Source organism: Scyliorhinus canicula, chromosome 18 (assembly GCF_902713615.1).
Source record: "Scyliorhinus canicula chromosome 18, sScyCan1.1, whole genome shotgun sequence".
In the NCBI taxonomy this organism is placed as follows: domain Eukaryota; kingdom Metazoa; phylum Chordata; class Chondrichthyes; order Carcharhiniformes; family Scyliorhinidae; genus Scyliorhinus; species Scyliorhinus canicula.
The window spans coordinates 97771558-97796687 of NC_052163.1; the positions used below are offsets into that span (position 1 = coordinate 97771558).

General features: G+C 52.5%; 1 protein-coding gene across 1 annotated transcript in view; it reads right to left on the minus strand.

Annotated features, from left to right (window-relative positions):
* The window catches only part of LOC119953484 (cation channel sperm-associated protein subunit delta-like), a 760311-nt gene that overhangs the window by 670401 nt on the left and 64780 nt on the right, over nucleotides 1–25130 (minus strand). The window contains exon 3 of the mRNA XM_038777815.1: nucleotides 6717–6793. Within this exon, the coding sequence (XP_038633743.1) occupies nucleotides 6717–6793 (77 nt within the window). The remainder of the gene's footprint in view (nucleotides 1–6716; nucleotides 6794–25130) is intronic.

Below are 25130 nucleotides of genomic sequence, written 5' to 3' on the forward strand. Positions count from 1 at the left end.
GCTCTCAGTCTACCTTAGCTAGTTCTTCCCTCATCCCATTGTAAGCACAAAACACTAGTGTTTGAGTTTACCTTCTCACCCTCCATCTGTATTTTAAATTCCACCATATTGTGATCGCTCCTTCCGAGAGGATCCCTAACTATGAGATTATTAATCAATCCTGTCTCATTACACAGGACCAGATCTAGGACCGCTTGTTCCCTCGTAGGTTCCATTACAAAATGTTCTAGGAAACTATCGCGGATACATTCTATAAACTCCTCCTCAAGGCTACCTTGACCGACCTGGTTAAACCAATCAACATGTAGATTAAAATCCCCCATGATAACTGCTGTACCATTTCTACATGCATCAGTTATTTCTTTGTTTATTGCCTGCCCCACCATAATGTTACTATTTGGTGGCCTATAGACTACTTCTATCAGTGACTTTTTCGCCTTACTATTCCTGATTCCACCCAAATGGATTCAACCTTATCCTCCATAGTACCGATGTCATCCCTTACTATTGCCCGGACGTCATCCTTAAATAACCACCACCTCCCTTACCACCAACTCTGTCCTTCCGAATAGTTTGATACCCTCAGATATTTAACTCCCAGTCGTGACCATCCTTTAACCATGTTTCAGTAATGGCCACTAAATCATAGTCATTCACGATGATTTGCGCCACCAATCATTTACCTTATTCCGAATACTACGAGTATTCAGGTAAAGTACACTTATGTTGGCTTTTATACCTCTGTTTTGAATCTTTTTTTAAAAAATAATTTTTATTGAAAATTTTGAATTTATACAACGAACCATAATAAAATACCAAAAATAACAATAATATTAGCAATCCTAAACATTCGCCCCACCTCCATGAACAACACAGCATATTAACAGCAACGCAAATTAACACAATATTAAGTTACATAATAGAAACTACAATAAGGACCCCCACCCCCCCCCCCCCCCCCCCCCCCCCCCCCCCCGTTTTGAATCTTAACACCTCGATCAGTAACCTTTCCTAAGTTATATTTCCTCTTACCTTTTCTCCTAATTTTCCTGGTCGTTGAACCCATATCTTCATGTAACAACTTGCTGTGTCGCTTACAATTTATGTTTTTATTTCCCGCTTTATTTCTTTTAGTATTACTGGGCCTATTCACTGAGCTCCCCTCAGTCACTGTACCTTGTACTGTCACCGTTTTTGATTTCTAACTATGTCTTCTCTGCCTTACACTTTCCTCCTGACTGCCTTTTGTTTCTGTCCCTGTTTTAATACCTTCCGACTTCCTGCATTGTTTCCCATCCACCTGCCACATTAGTTTAAACCCTCCCAACAGCTCTAGCAAACACCTCCCCTAGGACATCGGTTCCAGACCGATCATGTGCCAGGCTCAGTTTAAAACAGTTTAAGGTGGTGCACCAGGCTCACATGACGACGGCAAGAATGAGCATGTTTTTTGGGGTAGAGGACAGGTGCGCAAGATGGGCAGGGAGTCCAACGAACCATGTCCATATGTTTTGGGCATGCCCGTCGCTTAAAGAATTCTGGCAGGGCTTTGCGAGGGCTATGTCCAGGATTTTGGTCACGCGGGTGAAGCCGAGTCCAACAATAGCGATCTTTGGGGTGTCGGAGGATCCGACAGGAAACGAAAGAGGCCGAAGTCTTGGCCTTTGCCTCCCTGGTAGCCCGGAGATGGATCTTGTTAATGTGGAGGGACTCTAAACCCTCGAGCGTAGAGACCTGGGTTAGTGATATGGCTGCGTTCCTCAGCCTGGAGCGAATAAAGTTTGCCTTGAGAGGGTCCTTGATGGGGTTCTCACGGCGGTGGCAACCTTTCCTTGACTTTCTAGCGGAGCAGTAAAGTGTCAGCAGCAATAGCAGCAACCGGGGGTGGGGGGGAGGGAACTGTTGATATAATGTGCATTTTCATTTTGTATAATGATAGCAGCCACCTTGTTTTGTTAAATATTTTTCAATTATTTTTTTGTTATTTAAAATTTTTGATTGAAAAAGCTTTAATAAAAACACTTTTTTTAAAACGGTGATGACACTACATTTCCAGGACACCCTTCTGGTGGTCACACAAAATATTTGTTTGTGGACACAAAGGGGCCCAGTTTTAGCAAAAATAAAACACATGGTGCTAACGGGGGAGATAGAAAGACTAGCCGAGAGGAATTCCACCCCTAGTCGAGCAGAAGAGAGCAGATCATTGTGGAAGATGGTTCACTGCAATGGGGGCACAAGTAGTTCCAAGTGAAGGCCGTTGAGCCATACTGGCCGAACTACATCATGGACACCCTGGAATCTCAAAGTGAAGATGCTGGCCCAGAGCTATATCTAGTGGTCGGGCCTAGACACAGACATTGCAGCATTGGGAGGTCGGTGCCAAGAATGCCAACAAGGGCAGAAGGTGCCACCAGCAGCCCGCTGCACCCATGGGAATGGCCGGGTAGACCATGGTCACTACTTCATCTCAATTTTGCAGGCCCATTTATGGGTTCAATGTTTTTTGTGATAGTAGACACTCATTCCAAATGGCTGAATGTCTACAAAATGAACTTGGTAAATACAACAGCAACCATTTGCACCTCGTTTGCAGCACACGGTATCCTGGAGGTGTTAGTTTCAGACAATGGATCATGAAGTCAAACGGCATTCGGCACATAAGGGCGGCACCGTACCACCCGGCATCAAATGGGTTGACGGAGAGAGCTGTCCAGACCTTAAAAGTCGGGTTGATAAAACAGTCAGCAGCATCAGTAGACACTAAACTGTCACGCTGGCTATTCGACTATAGGACAACCCCATACACCACAACGGGAATAGCACCAGCGGAGCAACTCATGGGCAGACAACTCCGAACTAGGCCAAGCCTACTATTCCCAAATTTACACGCAAGAGTAGAAAGATACCAAGAGGCCCAATGAAGGGGCCACGACAACACTCGCCGAGAAAGGCAGTTCAACGCAGGTGAAAAGGTATGGGTCAGAAATTATGCGAATGGCCCCACATGGGTAGCAGGAATGGTCAAGGCCAGGACAGGACCTGTGTCATATGAGATAAGTGTTGGAGAACATGTAGTGAAAAAGCACATGCACGAGGTGTGGGCCTCAAATTTGTTTCCTGCCCCGGAGCTGACTCAGACTAGCATACTGAGGACCGTGGAGAATCCTCCCCGACAGACTATTCACACTCCTCTGGCACCACTGGTGGGGACATCGGACTTTGATATGGACACCATGGATGACTCCACGACTGTCCCCCTGCTGCCGGAGGGAAGGGGGCGAACTGCCCCTCAGGCACTCCCATCGGAAAAGACAGGCGCCCAGCCGTTATAACCCATCTATGTCGGAGGCCGAAGTGGAGGATTCAGACCCGGTGCAGAAACAAAGAAGGAGACCCATGAGTCACGAGGACCACGGGAGCCCCTTGGACATTTGTGTGTGTGTGTGTGTGGGGAGAGAAAAGTGTAATGACTTAGACCAGGCCTTTGAGATTGGCCAATAGGAATACAAGTTCCCTGGTTAGTGGCCCAATCAGGGAACCCTTTTCTCTGTATATAACAGGGAATGTCAGATCCTCTGCACTTCCGGTGTAGACAGCAAGCTGAATGCACATGGTTGTTCTGCTGTTGGTTTTGTAAATAAAAGGAATTCTGGTGAAGGGACTTCTGCCTCCGGGGACTTACTACACACTAGAATCGACTTCTTCGTAGTGGGGAAAGCAGTCCTTCCAGGGATAGTGGGAGTGAAGTACTCCATGACCACAGTCTCCAACTACCCTCCACACTACGTGGATCTGAGTTTGAAGAGGGGCCGGGTTCAATGACCCCCGTGGAGGCTGGACACGCCATTGACGCCTCCTCACCGATAAGGCATTCTGCGAATGGATACCACAAGCCATTGACGTTACCAACAACTAAAATGGGGAAGTCTCACTCTCCACATTCTGGGAGGCACTGATGCGGTGATATTGTGGGAAATTATTGCATCTATGTTCTACATTCTCTATGTACAAGGCGCGCAAGGAAGAAGACGGCTAGGCAACAGCTGGTCAACTCCGTACTGGATGTGGATCGGTGGTACTCCATGGCCACAACCATGGAACTACTGACTGGAGAGGAAAAAGCTACAAAATAGACAATGACCTGCTCTCCACCAGGAAAGTAGTGCACCAGCTCTGCCAGTCACAGGGGACTTTTTATGAGCTTGGAGACAAAGCCAGTCGTCAGCTGTGCCACCAGCTGAGAAAGCAGGCAGCCACAAGGGAAATAGCCCAGGTAAGGGACAGGAGCAGCAAACCAATTGCAGCGCCAGAACAGATCAACAAAGCCTTTGCAACCTTCTGCCGAGAACTGTACATCTTCAAGCCCCCAGAGGGAGACTTGCAGATGAGATAGTTCCTCTGACTGGACATGCCTGTCATGGGGGATTTTGGAGACAGGACCTGAAAGCACGATTAGAATGGAGGGCATTCATGGAAAACATTAACTAGTATTAGAAAAGGGAACCCTGCTACCAACATTGGCGCAAGCCTCAATGTCAAAGTTTTCCAAAAAAGACAAAAGGTCTGACAGCGGTCATTGTGATCCCTCTAACTCCTTAACACTGATGCAAAGAACCTGGCGAAGCAGATGGAGAGCTGTGTGCCAATGCTAGCCGCGGACGATCAGACAGGCTTTGTAAAGGGTAGGCAGCTAACAGTGAAAATTAGGTGCCTGCATAGGTTTAAGGTGCGAGGGGCAAGGTTTAGAGGAGATGTACGAGGCAAGTTTTTTTTTTACATAGAGAGCAGTGGGTGCCTGGAACTCGCTGCCGGAGGAGGTGGTGGAAGCAGGGACGATAGTGACGTTTAAGAGGCACCTTGACAAATACATGAATAGGATGGGAATAGAGGGATACGGACCCCGGAAGTGTAGAAGATTTTAGTTTAGACGGGCAGCATGGTCGGCGCAGGCTTGGAGGGCCGAAGGGGCTGTTCCTGTGTTGTACTTTGTTTTGTTCTTTGTTCTTTGAACATGATCATGACCCTACCCGGGGAGAGAACATCAAATGTGATCACATCCCAGGACACAGAAAAGGCCTTAAACGATGTTGAATGGAGGTACCTCAGAGTTCATATAATCATAGAATTTACAGTGCAGAAGGAGGCCATTCGGCCCATCGAGTCTGCACCGGTCCTTGGAAAGAGCTCCCTACCCAAGCCCACATCTCCACCCTATCCCCGCAACCCAGTAACCCCACCCAACCTTTTTTGGACACAAAGGGCAATTTAGCATGGCCAATTCACCTAACCTGCACATCTTTGGACTGTGGGAGGAAACCGGAGCACCCAGAGGAAACCCACGCAGACATGTGGAAAACGTGCAAGCTCCGCACAGACAGTGACCCAAGCCGGGAATCGAACCCGAGACCCTGGAGCTGTGAAGCAACTGTGCTAACCACTGTGTCGCCCAGTTGCTGGAACGGTTTGGATTTGGGCCAGGGTTCACTTCCTGGGTGAAACTACTGTTTCACGAGGCAGGCATGCCCGCTGCTGTTTGCCCTGGCAATTAAGCCTCTGGCAATCACGCTCAGAGACGCAATGGGATGGAGAGGTATCGAAAGGAAAGACAGGGAGCACAGAGTCTCACTCTATGCAGATGACCTGCTCCTCTACATCGCCAGCCCCCTGGCCAGCAAGGAAGGAATAATGAAACTCCTGATGGAGTTTGGAGCCTTCTCAAGTTACAAACGTAACCAGAGTAAGATCAAAATAGTCCCTGTGAACCCACAGTGGGGAGGAGCAGAGCTGGGGGGACTACCGTTCAAACTGGCCCAGATGAAATTCCACTACCTGGGGATCCAAATCGCCCACGACTGGACACTGATTCACAAGTGGAACCCGACGAGTCTGGTGGAGAAATTTAAAAAAGATCTGCAGAGGTGGGGCTCACTCCCACTCTCGCTTTCAGGGACAGTGCAGACGATCAAGATGAACCGGCTGAAGAACCATCTGACTGTTTTTCGGTGGAGGAGGCGGCACCCTAGCGGAATTTACGGACCCAGTCATTGGGAACGGGATTTCACGGTGACTGCACCCCTCGTCGCTGGGAAACCCGTGCGCCAGCATGGGACTGGAATATTCCACTGGCGTGAACAGCCGGTAAAACGCGCCCTACTTTCGCAAGTCCTTTTTCAACACAGTAGATAAGCTAATTATGAGGAACCACGGTAGTGCAGTAGTTAACACTGCTGCCTCACAGCAGTGAGGACCCAGGTTCCATCCTGGCCCCGGGTCACTGTCCGTGTGGAGTTTGCACATTCCCCCCAGGGGTCTCATCCCCGCAACTCAAAAGATGAGCAGGGTAGGTGGATTGGCCCCACTAAATTGCCCCTTAATTGGGGAAAAGAAGAATTGGGCACTTTAAATTTATTTTAAAAAGAATTGAACCCGGATCCCAGGCGCAGTGAGACAGCAGTGCAAATCACTGTGCCACCATGCCAAGCTCAATTACCATCCATTCCTTTGAGAAGCAACTGACCTTCACTCACCAGTTGCTCTCTTTCAGTTAAGATATGCAGCTTCCATTGAGGGAGATTATAGCATTAAAACCAAACACTCTCCATTTTATACTAAAAGTTCAAGCATCAATTTATTTATTTTTAAAATGTTCATTACAACACCACATCATAACCAAAATCTAACTTTAGCTTTAATACTTCAGAATAAATTCTTACTTTACATATAGAGCCACATCTTGGTCACATGGATGGCTAACTATCTGTAGAAAATACTCTGACGCTTCTAATAAATCCTGCCCAAAGTAAAACATAGAGATGGAACATAAGTAACCAACACCAAAATTATGCAAACTCTACCAATAAAAAATAATGTCAATCTTTTTTTGCCTGTTTTAGGAAAATATTATGATTTAGTTCTCCTAACATAGATCATCCCTCTACATTAATCGGAGGATAGGTCAGTGCAATTCATAGGCCACCCACCTGATATGCTGTGCATTTCTGCTTATAATAGGCAGCATGACATAACTGTGACATAACTTTTTGAAACAGTTACATTAACTGTGGTGCGCCATTCCTGACAGCAAGACAGGCACTAGTTTGGCCTGTCTATATATTTAAAGAAGCTCGTCTTTTTTTTTGAAATAATTTTTATTGAAAATTTTTTAATTTATACAACAACGAACCATAATAAAATACCAAAAATCACAATAATATTAGCAATCATAAACATTCACCCCACCTCCATGAACAACACAGCATTTTAACAACAACGCAAAGTAACACAATATTAGTTACATAATAGAAACTACAATAAGGAACACCCCCCCTTACACCTCCCCCCCCCACCCCCGCCCCCAGGTTGCTGCTGCTATTGACTAAGATACCTATCTTTGAGCCTTGAGAAAAAGCTGCCATCGTTTATAGAACCCTTGTATTGATCCTCTCAGGGCAAATTTGACCCTTTCCAATTTTATAAATCCCGCCATGTCACTGATCCAGGTCTCCACACTTGGGAGCCTCGCATCCTTCCACTGTAGCAAGATCCTTCGTCGGGCTACTAGGGACGCAAAGGCCAGGACACCGGCCACTTTCGCCTCCTGCACACCCAGCTCTACCACAACTCCAAAGATCGCGAGTCCCACCCTGGTTTGACCCTGGATCCAACCACCCTCGACACCGCCCCGTCACCCCCTTCCAGAATTCTTCCAGTGCTGGGCATGCCCAGAACATATGGGCGTGGTTCGCTGGACTCCCCGAACATCTGGTGCACCTGTCCTCACCCCCAAAGAACCTACTCATCCTAGTCCCGGATATGTGGGCCCGGTGCAGCACCTTAAATTGGATGAGACTGAGCCTCGCACATGAGGAGGAAGAGTTGACTCTCTCCAAGGCATCCGCCCAAGTTCCGTCCTCTATCTGCTCCCCGAGTTCCTCCTCCCATTTAGCCTTCAGCTCCTCCACTGATGACTCCTCCACCTCCTGCATTACCTTATAGATGTCAGACACCTTCCCCTCTCCGACCCACACCCCCAAAAGCACTCTGTCCATCGTCCCCCGCGAGGGCAGCAAAGGGAATCCCTCTACCTGTCGCCTAGCAAACGCCTTTATCTGCAAGTATCTGAACATGTTCCCTTGGGGAAGCCCAAATTTATCTTCCAGTTCCCCCAGGCCCGGAAACCTCCCGCCAATAAACAGGTCCCTCAATTTACTGATGCCCACCCTCTGCCACCCCCTAAATCCCCCATCCCTGTTCCCTGGGATGAACCGATGATTGCCACCCAATGGAGCCTCCATCGAGCCCCCTGTTTCCCCCCCCGATGCCGTCTCCACTGTCCCCAGATTCTTAGGGTCACCGCCACCACCGGGCTCGTGGTAAACCTCTTAGGGGAGAGCGGCAACGGCGCCGTACCTCACCAGGCTCGTACCTCTACATGACGCCATTTCCATTCTTTTCCACGCCGCACCTCCCCCCTCCATCACCCATTTATGCACCATTGACACATTGGCTGCCCAATAGTACCCCAGAAGGTTGGGCAGCGCCAGCCCGCCTCTATCCCTCCCTCGCTCCAGGAACACCCTCTTCACTCTCGGAGTCCCATGTGCCCACACAAAGCTCAAAATACTGCTAGTCACTCCCCTAAAGAAGGCCCTGGGGATAAAGATGGGCAGGACCTGAAAGAGGAACAAGAACCTCGGAAGCACCGTCATTTTGATGGACTGCACCCTCCCCGCCAATGACAATGGCAGCATGTCCCACCTCTTGAACTCCTACTCCATCTGATCTACAAGCCTGGTGAAATTATGTTTGTGGAGAGTCCCCCAGTCCCTGGCTACCTGCACCCCCAGGTACCTAAAGCTCTCCCCTGCCCGCCTAAGCGGGAGCCTACCAATTCCTTCCTCCTGGTCTCCAGTGTGCACCTCAAACACCTCACTCTTGCCTAAATTTAGTTTATAGCCTGAAAAGGTCCCAAACTCAGCTAGCAACTCCATCACCCCCGGCATCCCTCCCACCGGGTCCGCCACATATAGTAACAGGTCATCGGCATACAACGACACCCTATGTCCCTCCCCACCTCGCACCAAACCTTTCCACCTCTCTGAATCCCTCAACGCCATCGCCAGCGGCTCGATTGCCAGTGCAAACAACAAGGGGGACAGGGGGCAACCCTGCCTGGTCCCTCGGTAAAGCCGCAAGTACTCCGACCTCCTCCCATTCGTGGCCACGCACGCCATCGGGGCCTCATATAGCAGCCGTACCCATCTAATGAACCCTTCACCAAATCCAAACCTCCCCAACACCTCCCATAGGTACCCCCACTCCACTCTATCAAAGGCCTTCTCCGCATCCAGCGCCACCACTATCTCTGCCTCCCCCTCAATCGCCGGCATCATTGATGATATTGAACAATCTCCGCACATTCGTGTTCAGCTGCCTTCCCTTCACAAAACCTGTCTGGTCCTCGTGCACAACCCCTGGCACACAGTCCCCTATCCTGGTGGCCTGGATTTCTGCCAGCACCTTGGCATCTACGTTGAGGAGAGATATGGGCCTGTGTGAACCACACTGCTGGGGGTCCTTGTCCCTCTTTAAAATTAACGAGGTCAGCGCCCGCAACATCGTCGGGGGCAAAGTCGCCCCTTCCCACGCTTCATTAAGTGTCCGCACCAGCAAGGGGCCCACTAGGTCCACAAACTTTTTATAAAATTCCACCGGGAACCCATCCGGCCCCAGTGCCTTCCCTGACTGCATCTGCCCGATCCCCTTAACTAGCTCCTCCAGCCCAATCGACGCACCCAACCCCTCCACCTGCACCTTCGGGAAGGAAAGCCCATCGAGGAACCTCTCCATTCCCCTCCTCTCCCCCGTTGGCTCCGACCGGTACAGTTCCCCGTAAAAGTTCTTGAAGACCTCATTCACCTTTACCCCCTTCCGCACCACATTCCCACTCTTGTCTCTCACTCCAGCAATTTCCTTAGCCCCATCCCGCTTGCGGAGCTGATGAGCCAGCATCCTACTCGCCTTTTCACCATGTTCGTACACTGCCCCTTGTGCCTTCCTCCACTGTGCCTCCGCCTTTCTAGTGGTCAGCAAATCAAATTTAGCCTGCAGGCTGCGCCTCTCCCCCAACAGTCCCTCCTCTGGTGCCTCTGCATACTTCCTGTCTACCTCCAGCATCTTTCCCACCAATCTATCCCTCTCACTCCTCTCGGACCCCTCCCTGTGTGCCCGGATGGATATCAACTCCCCACGAATCACTGCTTTCAGGGCTTCCCAGACCACCCCCACCTGAACCTCCCCCGTATCATTCACCTCGAGGTACCCCTCAATACTTGCCCGGACTCTCCTACAGATCTCCTCCTCCGCCAACAACCCCACATCCAACCACCACAACGGGCGCTGGTCCTGCACCTCCCCCATCTCCAACTCTATTCAATGCGGAGCGTGGTCGGAGATTGCAATGGCCGAATACTCGGCCTCCTCCACTCTCGCAATCAGTCCCCTACTCACCACGAAGAAGTCTATCCGAGAGTAGACCCTATGTACGTGGGAGAAGAAAGAGTACTCGCGTGCCCTCGGCCTCACAAACCTCCATGGATCCACCCCACCCATCTGGTCCATAAATCCTCTCAGTACCTTGGCCGCCGCCGGCCTCCTACCCGTCCTAGAGCTGGACCGATCCAGTGAAGGATCCAACACCGTATTAAAGTCCCCCCCCCCCATGATCAGACCTCCCGCCTCCAGATCCGGGACCCGTCCCAACATAAAGAAGCTCTTCTTGTCTGTTTTTATATTACTTTTTTTTTAATAAATGTTTTTTATTGGGTTTTTGAACATAGTATATTTACAGTTATGTACACAGATTGAAATATATAGTAAAAAATATAACTGGTAGGATATTAGGGGCTGTTTAGCACTGGGCTAAATCGCTGGCTTTGAAAGCAGGCCAGCAGCACGGTTCGATTCCCGTAACAGCCTCCCCGAATAGGCGCCGGAATGTGGCAACTAGGGGCTTTTCACAGTAACTTAATTTGAAGCCTACTCGACAATAAGCGATTTTCATTTCATTTCATTTCATTGTACACCAGCTCAAAAACAGCAACTCTGTACAGTTAGCAACACTTTTAACAAATAAGTAGGCACAAGTTTGTGGTGGTGGGGGGGGGAAGAGAGGACTGGGGAGGTGTATATTTGGGAGAAACAATTACAGTAGTTATATCCAGTACAGAGAGGGTAGTATGAGAATTGACCTAGTGTTGGTGTTGTTACTTGCTTCTCCCGGATGGTTTTCGCTGCATTGTTGTTGCGCGTGTTTTTATATTACTTGTTAGTGTATCCTCTGATGGAACCATCAATTCAGCGAACACGTGTAGTTGGATCTGAACAGAGGCTTTAATACATTTACAATAGAGCCAGCCTATTCGGCGTTAAACTTCAGGTGAACTGGCAGGCTGGCTCTAAGGCACTGATCTTTATACATCAGTTCCAGGGGGAGGAGTCCTGGGCAGAGCCAAGGGAGGAGCCCAGTACAAACTCTCGCGTACTCCCAGAGCGATTCCCCCTGGTGGTCGGATAGTGCAACTGCACTTACAATGGGTAGATAACGAACATATATACCTGGAGTGATATTGGCAACTATATATAGTGTGAATCACATTCACCACACCCTCAGTTTATTGTCTCACTCTTCATTATTTTTTGGCATCTTTTGTTGGTTTTTAAAACTTTCCCAATCCTCTAGCTTACCATTAACTTTAGCCACATTATATGTTCTTTTTTCTTTCAGTCAAATACTATCCTTAACTTCCTTGGTTAACCATGCTTGATTTATCCTCTTTCTAGAACCCTTCTTTCTCACTGGGACATATCTGGAACTTAGAGGAGTAATGCTATATGGCTAGCAAAAAAACTAATTGCTGGAGAGGCTTGAAATATGATCAGAGAGGTGAGTGGGACCAACAAGAGATGGACAACTGAGTAGAAGTATGAAAGAGATTACTGTGATAGGTCACGTCAAAGGCTGAAATGAGGTGGAAGAGGATTAAGAAAGATAATGCACAATGGTGACAGTTACATTTGTGACTTTGATTAGAGCCATTTCAGAACTGTGGCAAGGAAACCCGATTGGAGGAATTAAAATATGAAGTTACAAAAAAGATGTAGGGCGCGATTCTCCAGAAAGATTTCTAAGTGTGGTAGCGAGCGGGAACTGCCGCAAGCTTCCCGGTACTCGGCCCATCTAGACCGGCAACGCTATTCAACTTTAATTGGTCCACTTAAGGGCCCAAGTGCCTCTCATCGAAATGGAGGCTCTCCAGCTGATTCACCAGGACCGCACTTGCCTGCCCCCTGCTAACAAGATCTAGCAGCACTTAAGCAGCACTTGCACAGCCAACTCCAGTCAGCTCACAGCCATGGCGCCGAGAAGACCAGCCACAAGATTCAGCGATGCAGACATGGGGAGGCTCCTAGATGCAGTGGAGGTCAGGAGTGATATCTTGCTCCCCGAGGGTGAGCCGCAGGGCAGCCAATGCCACCTGGGACGATGTGGCGGCGGCCAAAAGCTCAGGGAGTGTGACCAGGAGGACTGGACTCCAGTGTCGTAAGAATGTCAACGACCTACACCGGGCAGCACGGGTGGGTTGACATCAATGCCCCCTCCCCGATCTTTCCGTCCCGAAGAGAGCATCCGTCCTCCCAATTCTCCATGCGGCCCCAACCATCCCTTCACCCTCCCTCTCCCTTCAACCCCAACCCTTCCTTCACACCCCTCTCCCTCAACCCCCCTACAACCCTCTCCCTTATCCGCCCTGGAACCCTTCCTTCACACACCCCAAATCCCACCACTGTGAACACGGCAAGTGGCTAACAATGCTCTCTCTGTGTCTCCGCACAGGAGAAGCTCTCGGACAATTGCTGGGAGAGGGCCCAGACTGGCAGAGAGTGCTGGATTAAAGAATCCTCATCGCCTTAGAGACCGGGCCCTGGAGGTGACTGGGGTGGCCGAGGACAGAGCGGTCACCAACGCAGAGATTGGCAGAATCCGCATAAATGAGGATCCACTGGGTCCCACCCAGAGGAAATGTCAACGGTGAGTTGGTATTGCCACACTGACTGACCCATTCCTCCCACTGACCATATGTCCATTACCCCGCAGCTCCTGCAGCCAACAGCGCCTGGCCATCCTGGGTAGTCCCCTCTCCTGTCTCCCAGGAGAACACCTCAGAGGAGAGCTCCGAGGAAGACACTATCGATGTGTCACAGTGTCATCCCTACCCTCTGCCAGCACAGATACATGCACCTCGGTGGGAAACATTGGTGGACAGTTTTCTGGGACTCAATCTGGTGAGCTCCACATAGCTGCTGATGCATATCAGGTGGATGCAGGAACACCCAGGCGAGACAGCAGTATGTGGGCTGCTGGATCCCAGAACCCAGCTGGGTCACAGACAGATGCTGAGCCTCTGGTACAGGGTTATCCAGAGCTGACGGAGATGATAGTGTGAGGCCAGTACATACAGAGGGAGATATCAGCGACACGCCAGCAGGTCCATAGCCGATTGGAGGAGTCCCAGAGGCTATGGACGCATGAGATGTCGATGGCAATGCATGGCACCGAGACCAACATTGCTAGGGTGCCAACCGCAGTGGAGGGCCTGGTGCATGACGTCATCAGCATAAGTGAACATGTCCAAGACGTGGCGCAGTCGGTGACGGCCATGGCTGAGGGCCTCAGCAGAATATCCTACTTGCTGAGTGATGTGACCCAGTACCAGGCTGACCTTGATGAGGTGCTGTGGGACATGACCAGTTCTCAGATGGACATGGCCAAGGTGTTGCGGAACTTGGCCCAGTCGCAGATTGGCATTGCCGAGGCATTGCAGAGCATTTCCCAGTCACTGAGGAGCATTGTCGAGAGCATTGATACGATGGGCAGCCCATGGGGAACCGCCAATGCTAGCAGAGCCTGGATGCAGAGGCAGCTGGGACTCGAGCCAGCTGCCCCTCCATCCCAAGGTGAAACCCATGGCCCTATGGGTGGCAACCCGTACCCAGCCCACGGATTGGCCACGTTGGCCACCAGCTCCCGCAGGTTCACCTCTCTGATGTGGCTGTGTCTCACAGCCAACACACGGGACAGGGCGGCAGAGCTGTTCATGTGCCAGGACAAGTGAGCCGGGGTCCTCCAGGCTCAGACCGCCAGAGAACACCCGCCAGCGGCATGGAAGGCCATGGGAGGTGGTAAGCAGTCGGTTGCCTCCAACTCAGATGTGCATCCCGGGAACACACCTAGACATAGTGGTAGAGCTAGGAGAGCCAAACACATCGAGGATCACGGAGGACACCGGGGCAGCTGGGGGAATTGTAAAACACAACAGACACCTTTAAGCAGGTATGATGCCTCTATTACTTTCTTCCTCAAAGCGGCCCAACCTCCGAACCCTAGGCCCATCTCTCCAGAGATCTCCCCCTCCTGTTGGCACTCACCTACCCTCTGACTGTGGACATGTCCCCAGAGCTGTGTCCCATCCCATGGGTGTTCGGATGTTGGCTGTTGCGTGTGTGGTATTGGCTCCCGCAGTGTTCAAGCACAGTGTTCAGGCATCAAGGTGTGATTGGGTTGCTAGACAATAACTATCACATGCTATATGGCCCACCCATGTGAACATGTGAAGTGCTCACTTGACCACGATTGCCAATTCCCTATTAGCAATAGCCTTCAGCCGGACGTCCAGAGGCCTCAGTAGTGAGGGTTATGGGTGGGCAGTGGGGCAGACGGGCAGGGACAGGAGATGCCCCTGGAATGGGTACACACGATCCAGGGGTTGGCATAGAATTTACAGTGCAGAAGGAGGCCATTCAGCCCATCGAGTCTGCACCGGCTCTTGGAAAGAGCACCCTATCCAAGGTCAACAACTCCACTCTATCCCCCATAACCCAGTAACCCCACCCAACACTAAGGGCAATTTTGGACACTAAGGGCAATTTATCATGACCAATCCACCTAACCCGCACATCTTTGGGCTGTGGGAGGAAACCGGAGCACCCGGAGGAAACCCACGCACACACGGGGAGGATGTGCAGACTCCGCACAGACAGTGACCCAAGCCGGAATTGAACCTGGGACCCTGGAGCTGTGAAGCGATTGTGCTATCCACAATGCTACCGTGCTGGTGGAGCCACACATGGTCCACATGCTTATGGACCACGCACGTGGCTGTTTCATTTTAAGGAGCTGCTGCCGAAGGGAATCGGAGTGGACCCCGAAAACGATCTGATCCCAGATCATGGAATCAGCCGCTGAGCCATAATTGCATGACTGCGCCAGGATGCGGAGCTGGGTCAGAAGGGACTGAAAAGGTTCATCCTTACCCTGAAGTCTCTGTTGGAAGATGTACCGTTCAAAGCTCTCATTCACTTCAATGTCGCAGTGGCTGTCGAATTTCAGCAGGACCGTTTTAAACTTCGTCTTGTCTTCGCCATCGGCAAACATAAGCGAGTTGTAGATATGGATGGCGTGATCCCCCGCGGTCAAGAGAAATAGCGCGACCATCCTTGCATCTGATGCTGCCTCGAGGTCGGAGGTTTCAATATACAGGAGGAACTTTTGCTTGAAGATCTTCCAATTGGCGGCGAGGTTGCCGGAGATGCAGAGCTGCGAAGGAGGCTGGATGTTTTCCATGTCGCTGGATGGCTGCTTTCTGGTTGTTGCAGATTTACTCAAGGTATGTTCGGCAGGAATAATAGCACTCTGGTACCATGATGTGTTAGGCGGGTTGGTTTGAAGTTGACTGCAACTGGATGCAGGGAAGCTAGAAACAAACATCTAACACCGGAGATGATCCAACACGGTTTTATTTAAACAATGAACGGCTGTACATATTCAGCTGTGGGTTGACACACTACTAATCCTACTGACGACCTCTTACTAGTTCGACCAGACTTACTAGCTACCACATTGCAATAATGTCCACTGACTTGTGCACTCTGACTGTCTCAGTGTCTGGGACCCGTAAAGAGCGGGAGTCTTAATGCCCCGTGAGCTATATAGTGGTAGTGTCTTATCTGGTGATTGGTTGTTCTGTGTTGCGTGTTCATTGGTCATCCAGTGTGTCAATCACTGCTTGTCTGCATCTCATTATAATCACAAGTGGATATTATGACAGCAGCCTTGCAGGATGCGGCAATGGTCCATGCGTGGATGCTGCCCCAGTCCTGTGGAGCTCGCCCTGGCCACACGGCCCATTCCACGTCACCCCCCCCCCCCCCCCCCCCCCCCCCCCAGCCAATCTCCTACCTCCCTACCTATTCTCTCTCCCTCATCAGCCACTATGCCGGTATCACAATTTTTAAATGCACAAGTGAACCTCGCCGTATGAAATTCGACCCACTGGAGGCGGAGAATCGCGGAAACCCTGGAGAATACCGGGTTGGGCCCGCTAATGATATGCCAACGGTGTTTACTGTACATGCGTTCCAGAACGCATTGATGCCGCTGTCAAGGCATTGCGATTTGGCATGAAATCGGCGCCCCCCCCCCCCGCGATTTCGGCTTCGGAACTGATTCTCCGCCCAATTGAGTTCCCTAATTCCTGCAGCAGCTGACGGAATATCCAGGTCAGAATTCCTCTTGCCGAAGCCACACTGAAGCTGAAATGTGATGGAGTCTTCTGCTGCAGAAAGGAATTTTAAATATCTGCCTCAGCTTCCAGGACTTTCTCAGAAGCGTTGTCTTGATTTTTTTTCTGCACCTCTGCTTCTTTAGGAGCTTGTTTTCACATCAAAGTGTTTCATTTAATTTCTCAGTCTTCCAGCATTTCGGTTTGTCTGCATTTTCGGGAAGTCCTGGGTTTTTGTCCCATTGCTTTAACCATATTAGAAGGGCATTGGTTACAGATCAATATATGTCTTAAAGAAGTCTCCATAATCTTATCTAGGTTAACTTTAAGTATTTATGGCAGCACGGTGGTGCAGTGGCTAGTACTGCTGTCTCACGGCAGCGAGGTTCCAGGTTCGATCTTGGCTCCGGGTCACTGTCCGTGTGGAGTTTGCACATTCTCCCCGTGTTTGTTTGGGTTTTGTTCCCACAACCCAAAGATGTGCCGGTTAGGTGGATTGGCCACACTAAATTGCCCCTTAATTGGAAAAAATGAATTCGGCAGACAAAATTTATATTAACAAAAACTTTACGTTTTTATTAACTACTATAACTATTTACACATGTACATCAAGGAGTGTAGGTTAGGTGCTGTCTCCATGCTTAGGTCTAAACATGTTGAGGTCTACACATGTCTCTGCTCAACACTACACTGACTCACATGTCTCTGCTCAACACTACACTGACTCAGAGTGTGGGCCATGTACCCTCTTGGATCACTCTGTGGGAGGTACTGTACTCAGTTTCACATTAATCCTTGGTATGACAGACATTTAGACTACGGTATGCACATCCAGGTCTCTGTTGTTGCACCCCTTGAAATTGTATAATTTGATTGGCAATGTCACTTCGCATTGCTCCTCCCAAAACAGTTTATGCCCTCCTGAAGTCTAGTGGTATCTCCTGTGGTTTACTAGATTTGAGCTTCATATCATCTGCAAATTTTGAAATTATACTCTGTCCAGATCATTAATCTATATCAAAAGGGGTGCTAATACCAACTCCTTAAGGGGATGCCATTGCATATGCAAGCAATATTAGAAGCTTGTGGCCTTTAATTAATCCCCTACTTCTCTCAACGACACAGGATGCATCCCATCCAAACTGGGTGTTTTAGCTATTGCGATGATGTGGAGATGCCGGTGTTCACAGAATTTACAGTGCAGAATGAGGCCATTAGGCCCATTGAGTTTGCACTGGCTCTTGGAAAGAGCACCCTACTTAAGCCCACACTTCCACACTATCCCCCTAACCCAGTAACCCACCGAACCTTTTTGGACACCAAGGGCAATTTATCATTGCCAATCCACCTAACCTGCATATCTTTGGACTGTGGGAGGAAATCGGGGCACCCAGAAGAAACCGACGCAGACACAGGGAGAACGTGCAGACTCCGCACAGACAGTGACCTAAGCCGGGAATCGAACCTTGGACCCTGGAGCTGTGAAGCAACTGTGCTAACCATTGTGCGACCATGCTGCCCTTAAACTGGGTGGACACAGTTAAAGCCCAACAGGTTTGTTTGGAGTCACTAGCTTTCGAAGCGCAGCTCCTTCATTAGGGACTCACCTGATGAAGGAGTGCGCTCCGGAAGCTTGTGACTCCAAACAAACCTGTTGGACTTCAACCCAGTGTTGCAAGACTTCTTACTGTATCTATCGTGGGTACAGGTTGAAAATCCCTTATACGAAATGCTTGAAGCCAAGCGTGTTTTGGATTTCGAAATTCTTCGGATTTCAGAATGTACTGCGCATGTGTGGCGCGCATTGGGAACTGCGCATCGCCCGGGAGCCTTGTGGGATTTCCCACTCATGACATCACGTCGATGCTCGAAAAAAAAAGGCTGATTTTGGATAAGGGATGCTGAACCTGTATGATCAACTTTCAAGGACATTCTCTTTATATGTTTTTATATTATCTAACTACTCTACTATTCCTCCATTGGGGTACAGGCAACATCATACAGACAAATTAGGAACAGGAGTAAGTCACTCAAGCCTGCTCCACCATACGATCATGGCTAATCTGATTGTAACTTTAACTCCATATTCCTGCCTACTCCCGATAACCTTTCACACCTTTATTAATCAATAATCTATCTCCCTCTGCCTTAAAAATACTCACCTGCTACCACGGCCATTTGAAGAAGAGGTCCAGAGACTCTCAACCCCGAGAGAAAAAAGTTCTCATCTTGGTCTTAAATGAGTGACCATTTGGGCCAGATTCTCCGTGTCTGAGTCTGAGTCTAAGAGCTGACGCCAATGGAGAATCCGTGGACTTGCATGTCAGAACAATTGGCGCCACACCTGCACAGATTCTGCTACTGATACACACACACACACACACACAAAAAAGATGGGACAGGACTTCCGGTGTGCACCATGGAGTGAGTGGTCACACAGAGGCAGCTCCTACCCAAGGTTACAGAAAAGAGCTCTTTTTTAAGCAACACGGGTTGGAATTTTGATGAAAAGGCATAGGTGAATGTTGGATGAGTACTTTCCCCCAGGAATGGTGGGCGCGATTCTCCGGACTCACGACGGTTCGGAGAATAGCGGGCGTCGGAAATTTTTACGGCGACGCTGTTCCGACGCCCTCCCGCTATTCTCCGAACCCCGCAAATTGTCGGAGTCGCGTTTCCCGACAAACGCCTCCTTCCCGCCCCTGACACGACCAGAATCGCCACTGAGAGCCCCCCCGCTATTCACCGGCCCGGATGGGCCGAAGTCCCGACGTCATGGCGCCCTGTTTGGACGTCGTGAAACACACCTGCTTTTTAAACTCGTCAACCAGTCGGCCTGGCTGACGACTGCTTGGAGGAGGTCAGGGCACCACTCTGCGCACCGCTCAGCGCACCGCTCGAGTCTGGCCACAACGGGGAAGGCATCCCTGGGAACGGGAGGGGGTCCAGAACGGGGGCAGTGGGGGGGAGACGGGGGAGGCAGTGGGGGAGACGGGGGAGGCAGTGGGGGAGACGGAGGGGGCAGTGGGGGAGATGGAGGGGGCAGTGGGGGAGACGGAGGGGGCAGTGGGGGAGACGGAGGGGGCAGTGGGGGAGACGGAGGGGGCAGTGGGGGAGACGGAGGATGCAGTGGGGGAGACGGAGGGGGCAGTGGGGGAGACGGAGGAGGCAGTGGGGGGCGACGGAGGGGGGGGGGGTTAGGTAGAGAGTGAGCCGTCCAACCCCGTAACAAAATGTCTGCCAGCATGCCATGGTGTGCAGGTGACGAGGACACGGCCGCTGGTTCCCCTGTGGCTTCCGGCCACAGGCCACTGACGCACCCGTGAGGAGGCCATAGTTTACTGGCCGTTGGATGCAGAAAGTGACCAGGGGTTAGGCTGACCGCGTGTCAGCAGCGCGACCAGGCCACCGGGACACACTGGTATCCCATGGCTGGCGGCTGCCGAGGTGTCGACTAACGTCCGTCTAACATGTCCCGTTTCTCTGCCTCCTACCACCCTTCTGTAGGTTAGCGCGATGCATGGGAACAGAACGGCTATGTTCTGCGCAGTGGTTGGGGCCGCTCTACTGGATTTGGAGATGCAGCAGCATCCACAACCACAACCCGCAGTGGCTGCAGGGCCAGCTGCAGCAGCAGAGGGAAGGGCCGAGGAGTTGCCAGTCGTCGAGCAGCATGGGGGGGGTGGGGAGAGGAGGAGGAGGAGGAGGAGGAGGAGGAGGAGGAGGAGGAGGAGGAAGAGGAAGAGGAGAGAGTGAGGGTGCAGCCACGGCGTCAGAGGCGACGACCAAAGCCGAGGGTGTACCGTGTCCGGGTCTCTTTCCTAACAATGCCGGACATCACCTGCAGGAGAAGACTCCGGCTGAGTAGGCAGACGGTGATACATATCTGCGAACTCCTGTCGCACCTCGCCCCACGTGGAACGGGGGGAGGACACGCGATCCCGGTAGCCATCAAGGTGACGGTCGCTCTGAACTTCTATGCTACCGGCTCCTTCCAGTCTCCGAGCGGGGACGTCTCCGGGATCTCCCAGTCATCGGTCCACAGGTGTATCCGGGATGTGACCGACGCCCTCTATGCCATCGCCGATCGCTACATCACCTTTCCCGAGGACCAAGCAAGTCAAGACTCACGAGCCCGTGGATTTGCCAGTGTGGCCGGGATACCGAGGGTTCAGGGGTCAATCGACTGTGTTCACGTCCACATGCGCCCGCCTGCTGTGGACAAGGAAGTGTTCACAAACAGGAGGGGGACATACTCCATTAATGTCCAGGTGGTATGCGACCCCCCACATGAGGTTCATGAACGTCTGTGCAAGGTTCCCAGGGAGTGTGCATGACTCCTACATACTAGCGCAGTCGTTCATCCCTGCGATGTTTGAGGGACGTCCCCCCCGGCTGAGGGGCTGGTTGCTAGGTGACAGGGGTTATCCGCTGAGGTCTTGGCTGATGACGCCTATACGGAGGCCTCAGACCAATGCGGAAACACGATACAACGAGGCCCATGCAGCAACCAGGGGTGTGGTGGAGCGCTGCCTTGGCCTCCTGAAGATGAGATTCAGGTGCCTGGCCCGCTCCGGAGGGGCCCTGCAGTACCAGGCCGACAGGGTCGCTCGCATTGTAGTGGTCTGCTGTGCGCTGCACAACATCGCGATGCAGAGGGGAGATGACCTGTTGCAGGAGGCGGAGGGAGAAGCTAGTGGCAGTGGTGCCAGCACAGAGGAGGAGGAGGAGGAGGAGGAGGAGGAGGAGGAGGAGGAGGAGGAGGCTGGCGGAGTGGCGGGCGCAGAACGCAGACACGACCCAGGTGCTGATGATGTCCAGGAGGCAGCACGACGGACCCGGCAAGGACGGCGGGCACGCGCCGCCCTGGTGGCAGCACGGTTCACGCATCGCATGTGACGTCCCCGATGAACACCAAACCACCACCTGCATCGCTAGTCATGCAGAGGGTCACCACACAACTGCCACCACCACAACCCCCCCCCCCCCCCCTCCCCCCTCAGTGTACACTGCTCCACTTCGACATGACGCTTATCACTGGGTCCAGATGGTATGGCACAATATTGATGGCTGTGTCAGCGGGTGTGATCAGTGCCATGTGGAATGATGACAGCCCGCTCTGCGAAGAGCTGTGAGCTCAGAATCGTTGGAGAGAGTCTGACCCATGGCAATAGCTGAACCATCCACCTTGGTGGCCGCTGAGTTCGTCACTGACACTCCATCACGTGCCCGCGTGGGCTAGCTGTGGGAGGGGGGTAGGGGCAGGGACTGCACACCCGGCACCGAGGTTTCACCACCCGTCACCCCCAGCGACACTCGGTCACCATCACGATTCCTGTGGCTGTGGAACAATCACACGGTATTACAAGTAAGGTGGAACAGTGCGTTTAATATTAACAATTATTTACAGGTGCCCTAGCCCCTACAACTAAACTGTGCCCTTCACCCGTGCCAACTTACTCAGTGTCTATCTTAGTTGCCTTACGGGCCCTACCACTACGTCTAAGTGAATCCCCAGATGATACAGCAGGAGTGGAGGAGGATTGCTGCGAATCGCCCCCCTCGACTCGTTTCTCCTTGGCTATGCGTTTCCTGGGGCGACCCGGCCTTGATGGGCCAGGCTGCTCTGCGGGCGTCTCGGGTGACATTGTGCCACCCTGCTCTGCCTGCTGCCCACCCGATGCACCAGGGATGGGACGGGGGGAGGCCGAGAATTCCGGGACGTCCCGTGATGGAGTTAATGGGACGGGCCCCGAAACCTCCTCCTCCCTCGGGGAGCCCGGTGGCCCCCGGGCCTCACTTTGGGACAGAGGTGCGAGCGGGGAGGTTCCCCGTCGCACCACCGACACCTGGCGCTGCCAGTCCTGGAGGCCTGCAACGGTATCCACCAGGATCCGAAGGTTTGCAGAGACGGAGTCCAGGGAGTTAGACATTCCCGCCAGGGACTGTGCGATCTCAACCTGTGTGTGCACGACGCCATCCAGCACATGTGTCAGGCGGTTGATGGTCTCCGCGACTGACAGCTGGGACTGTGCCAGCGACTGCTGGAACTGTGCCAGCGACTGCTGGGACTGTGCTATCGACTGCTGGGACTGTGCCATGGCGTGCTGCGACTGGCCAATGACCTGCTGAGACTCGGCCATGGCCCGCAGGGCGCCGGCAATGTCGTTTTGGCTCTGGCACATTGCTGCCTGTGAGAGGGCAACCCTGTCCAGGGCCGAGGATGACACGTGCACATTAACCCCAACGTCTTGCATAACCTGACCCATTGCCTCCACCGCGGATGCCACCCGTGCGGTGTCGGACTGGGTCTCTGACATGAGCGGCACCACTCCCTGCTCTTGGACGCGGTCCGACTCCTCTAACAGCGTCTGCAGAGTCTGGAAGGAAGCCCTCATCCCGTCATTGTTTCCCTGGGTTTCCTGAGGCATCGGCTGTGCGGGTGGGTTGATAAACTCCAGGAACTCAGAAAACGTCTGGGAGCCAGCTGCATCCTGGGCCTGGTCTGGCCTCCGCGAGTCCGGGCCCTCTGTTGCTCCGACCTCCACCTGCTGTACCTGCTCATCTGTGATGTGCCAACCAGACTGTGCCCCAGGAGACTCATCACTAAATAGGCCCGCCGGGGTGTGTATCTCTGGGATGATGGATGTGGTGGGAGAAAGCAGTGCCGCAAGCCCGACGCTCTCAATGCTTAGGGCCTCGTCCCATGGTGTGGGGCTGCTCAGCGACAGGAGGGTTGTCCCTGGCCATTTCTGGTGGTGGTGGTGGACTTCGAACCCTCTGTGCGTCCTGGTCCGCAGATTGGGTTGGGGCGGATAGGGCTGCCCGCTGATCGGGCACCCTCTGTTGTGAGGCCCGGGTGAGGTGGCGGCAGACTCCTGTCTCCGTCTGCAGCCAGACGGACCTGGTCGTTGGGCATCACGTCCTAGGGAAGAGAATGAGACGGGTTATTTCGATTTGCTCGGCAGGCCGCTGGACGGTCCCAGTGGGCAGGGTGTGTGAAGGGACCGAGGATGGAGGAGGTGTCCCAGTGGGCAGGGTGTGTGAAGGAACAGAGGATGGGGGAGGTGTCCCAGTGGGCAGGGTGTGTGAAGGGACAGAGGATGGGGGAGGTGTCCCAGTGGGCAGGGTTTGTGAAGGGACAGAGGATGGGGGAGGGGGGGGGGTGTTTGTCAGGGAGGGTTGTCTCACTTGCTGCAGTTCCGCCAACCTCGCATTGCGCGATATCGCGGGTGGCAGACCCCCCAACAAGGTCCAGTGCCCTCTGTTCAAAGGTGCTGAGGGGGTGCATGTTGGGCGAACCCCCTCCAGTCTTGTGCCGCTCACGGTGGTTATGACCGGCCTTGGCCTGTTGGGGGAGGGAACATAGGTAGATCATTACAAAACGGTAGGTATCAGCAGTCCGTTCAGATACTGGCACAGTTTGGGGGGGGCAAGTTGTCATCAGACGATTGCATCTCTCCTCGGGGCCAGAGCGCTGGGTCTGTGACAACTTTGTGAACCACCCTCAAATAACTCTGCCCCAATCCCTCTCCCCCCCCCCCCCCCCCCCCCCCGGGCAGTTAAGGGGGAGGGATGGTTGTGACTAGGGGGCACCCTCATGGCACTTACCCTGGCAGACCTGGTGAGGTCGTGTAGCTTCTTTCGACATTGCTCTGCTGAGCGAGGGGTCTGCCCCACAGCACTGACGGCAGCAGCCACGTCACGCCAGGCCTGGCGTACCGTGCTGGCAGGTTGGCGATGCCCTCTCCGCGGGCGGATGATGCCCCTCCTCTGCTCCACGGCATCGAGCAGCGCCTCGATGTCTGCATCTACAAAGCGAGGAGCAGCTCTCCTCGGCTCCGACATCCTGCCCGACAGATTCTGTGGTCGCCCGCGCCTTTTTACGGCGTCGGGCGGCGTCACATGGGCGGGTTCGTATCGTCGTCGCGTTCCGTCGTCATCACGCACGTAATTGACGCGGCCGCGCTACTAGCCCATTTCCAGGAAGTGAATCCGTCGGGAAATGAAGCCTTCGCGACCGTCGTAAAACGGTCCCGATTTTTACGACGGTTTGCCGACTTTCCGCGGGTGCGGAGAATTTCGCCCGGTATGTTTCTTGGTTATCAGACCCTCAGAAACAGTGCAAGATTTGGCTGAAGCAGCAGCAGACAAAAGCCTCTGCAAGCATGCAGGCGGGGGAAGGGCCAGCTTAGAGGCCTCAAGATGACTTGAGGGCCTTTATGAAAGCTGAATTCTAGCAGCAGAGGGAAGAACTGTGAAAAGATCTCACCAAGGCCATTGAAGAAGCGGGGACGGACTTCCGGTTGTGGTGATGCGGAGCTGAGCCGCACGTTCAGTGGCTCCCGCTATTTTCGGACTTTGGGGCTCTTTTAAGGGGCCGTAGTGGTGCTGTTTGGACTTTTCCCCGTGGGGGAACACTCCTTCTCAGATTCTCCACCGGTGGATGGCCTGAACTAGGAGTGGAGCGGTCGGAAAATCGGCTCTGGAGCAGAAAAGGTGCGAGGC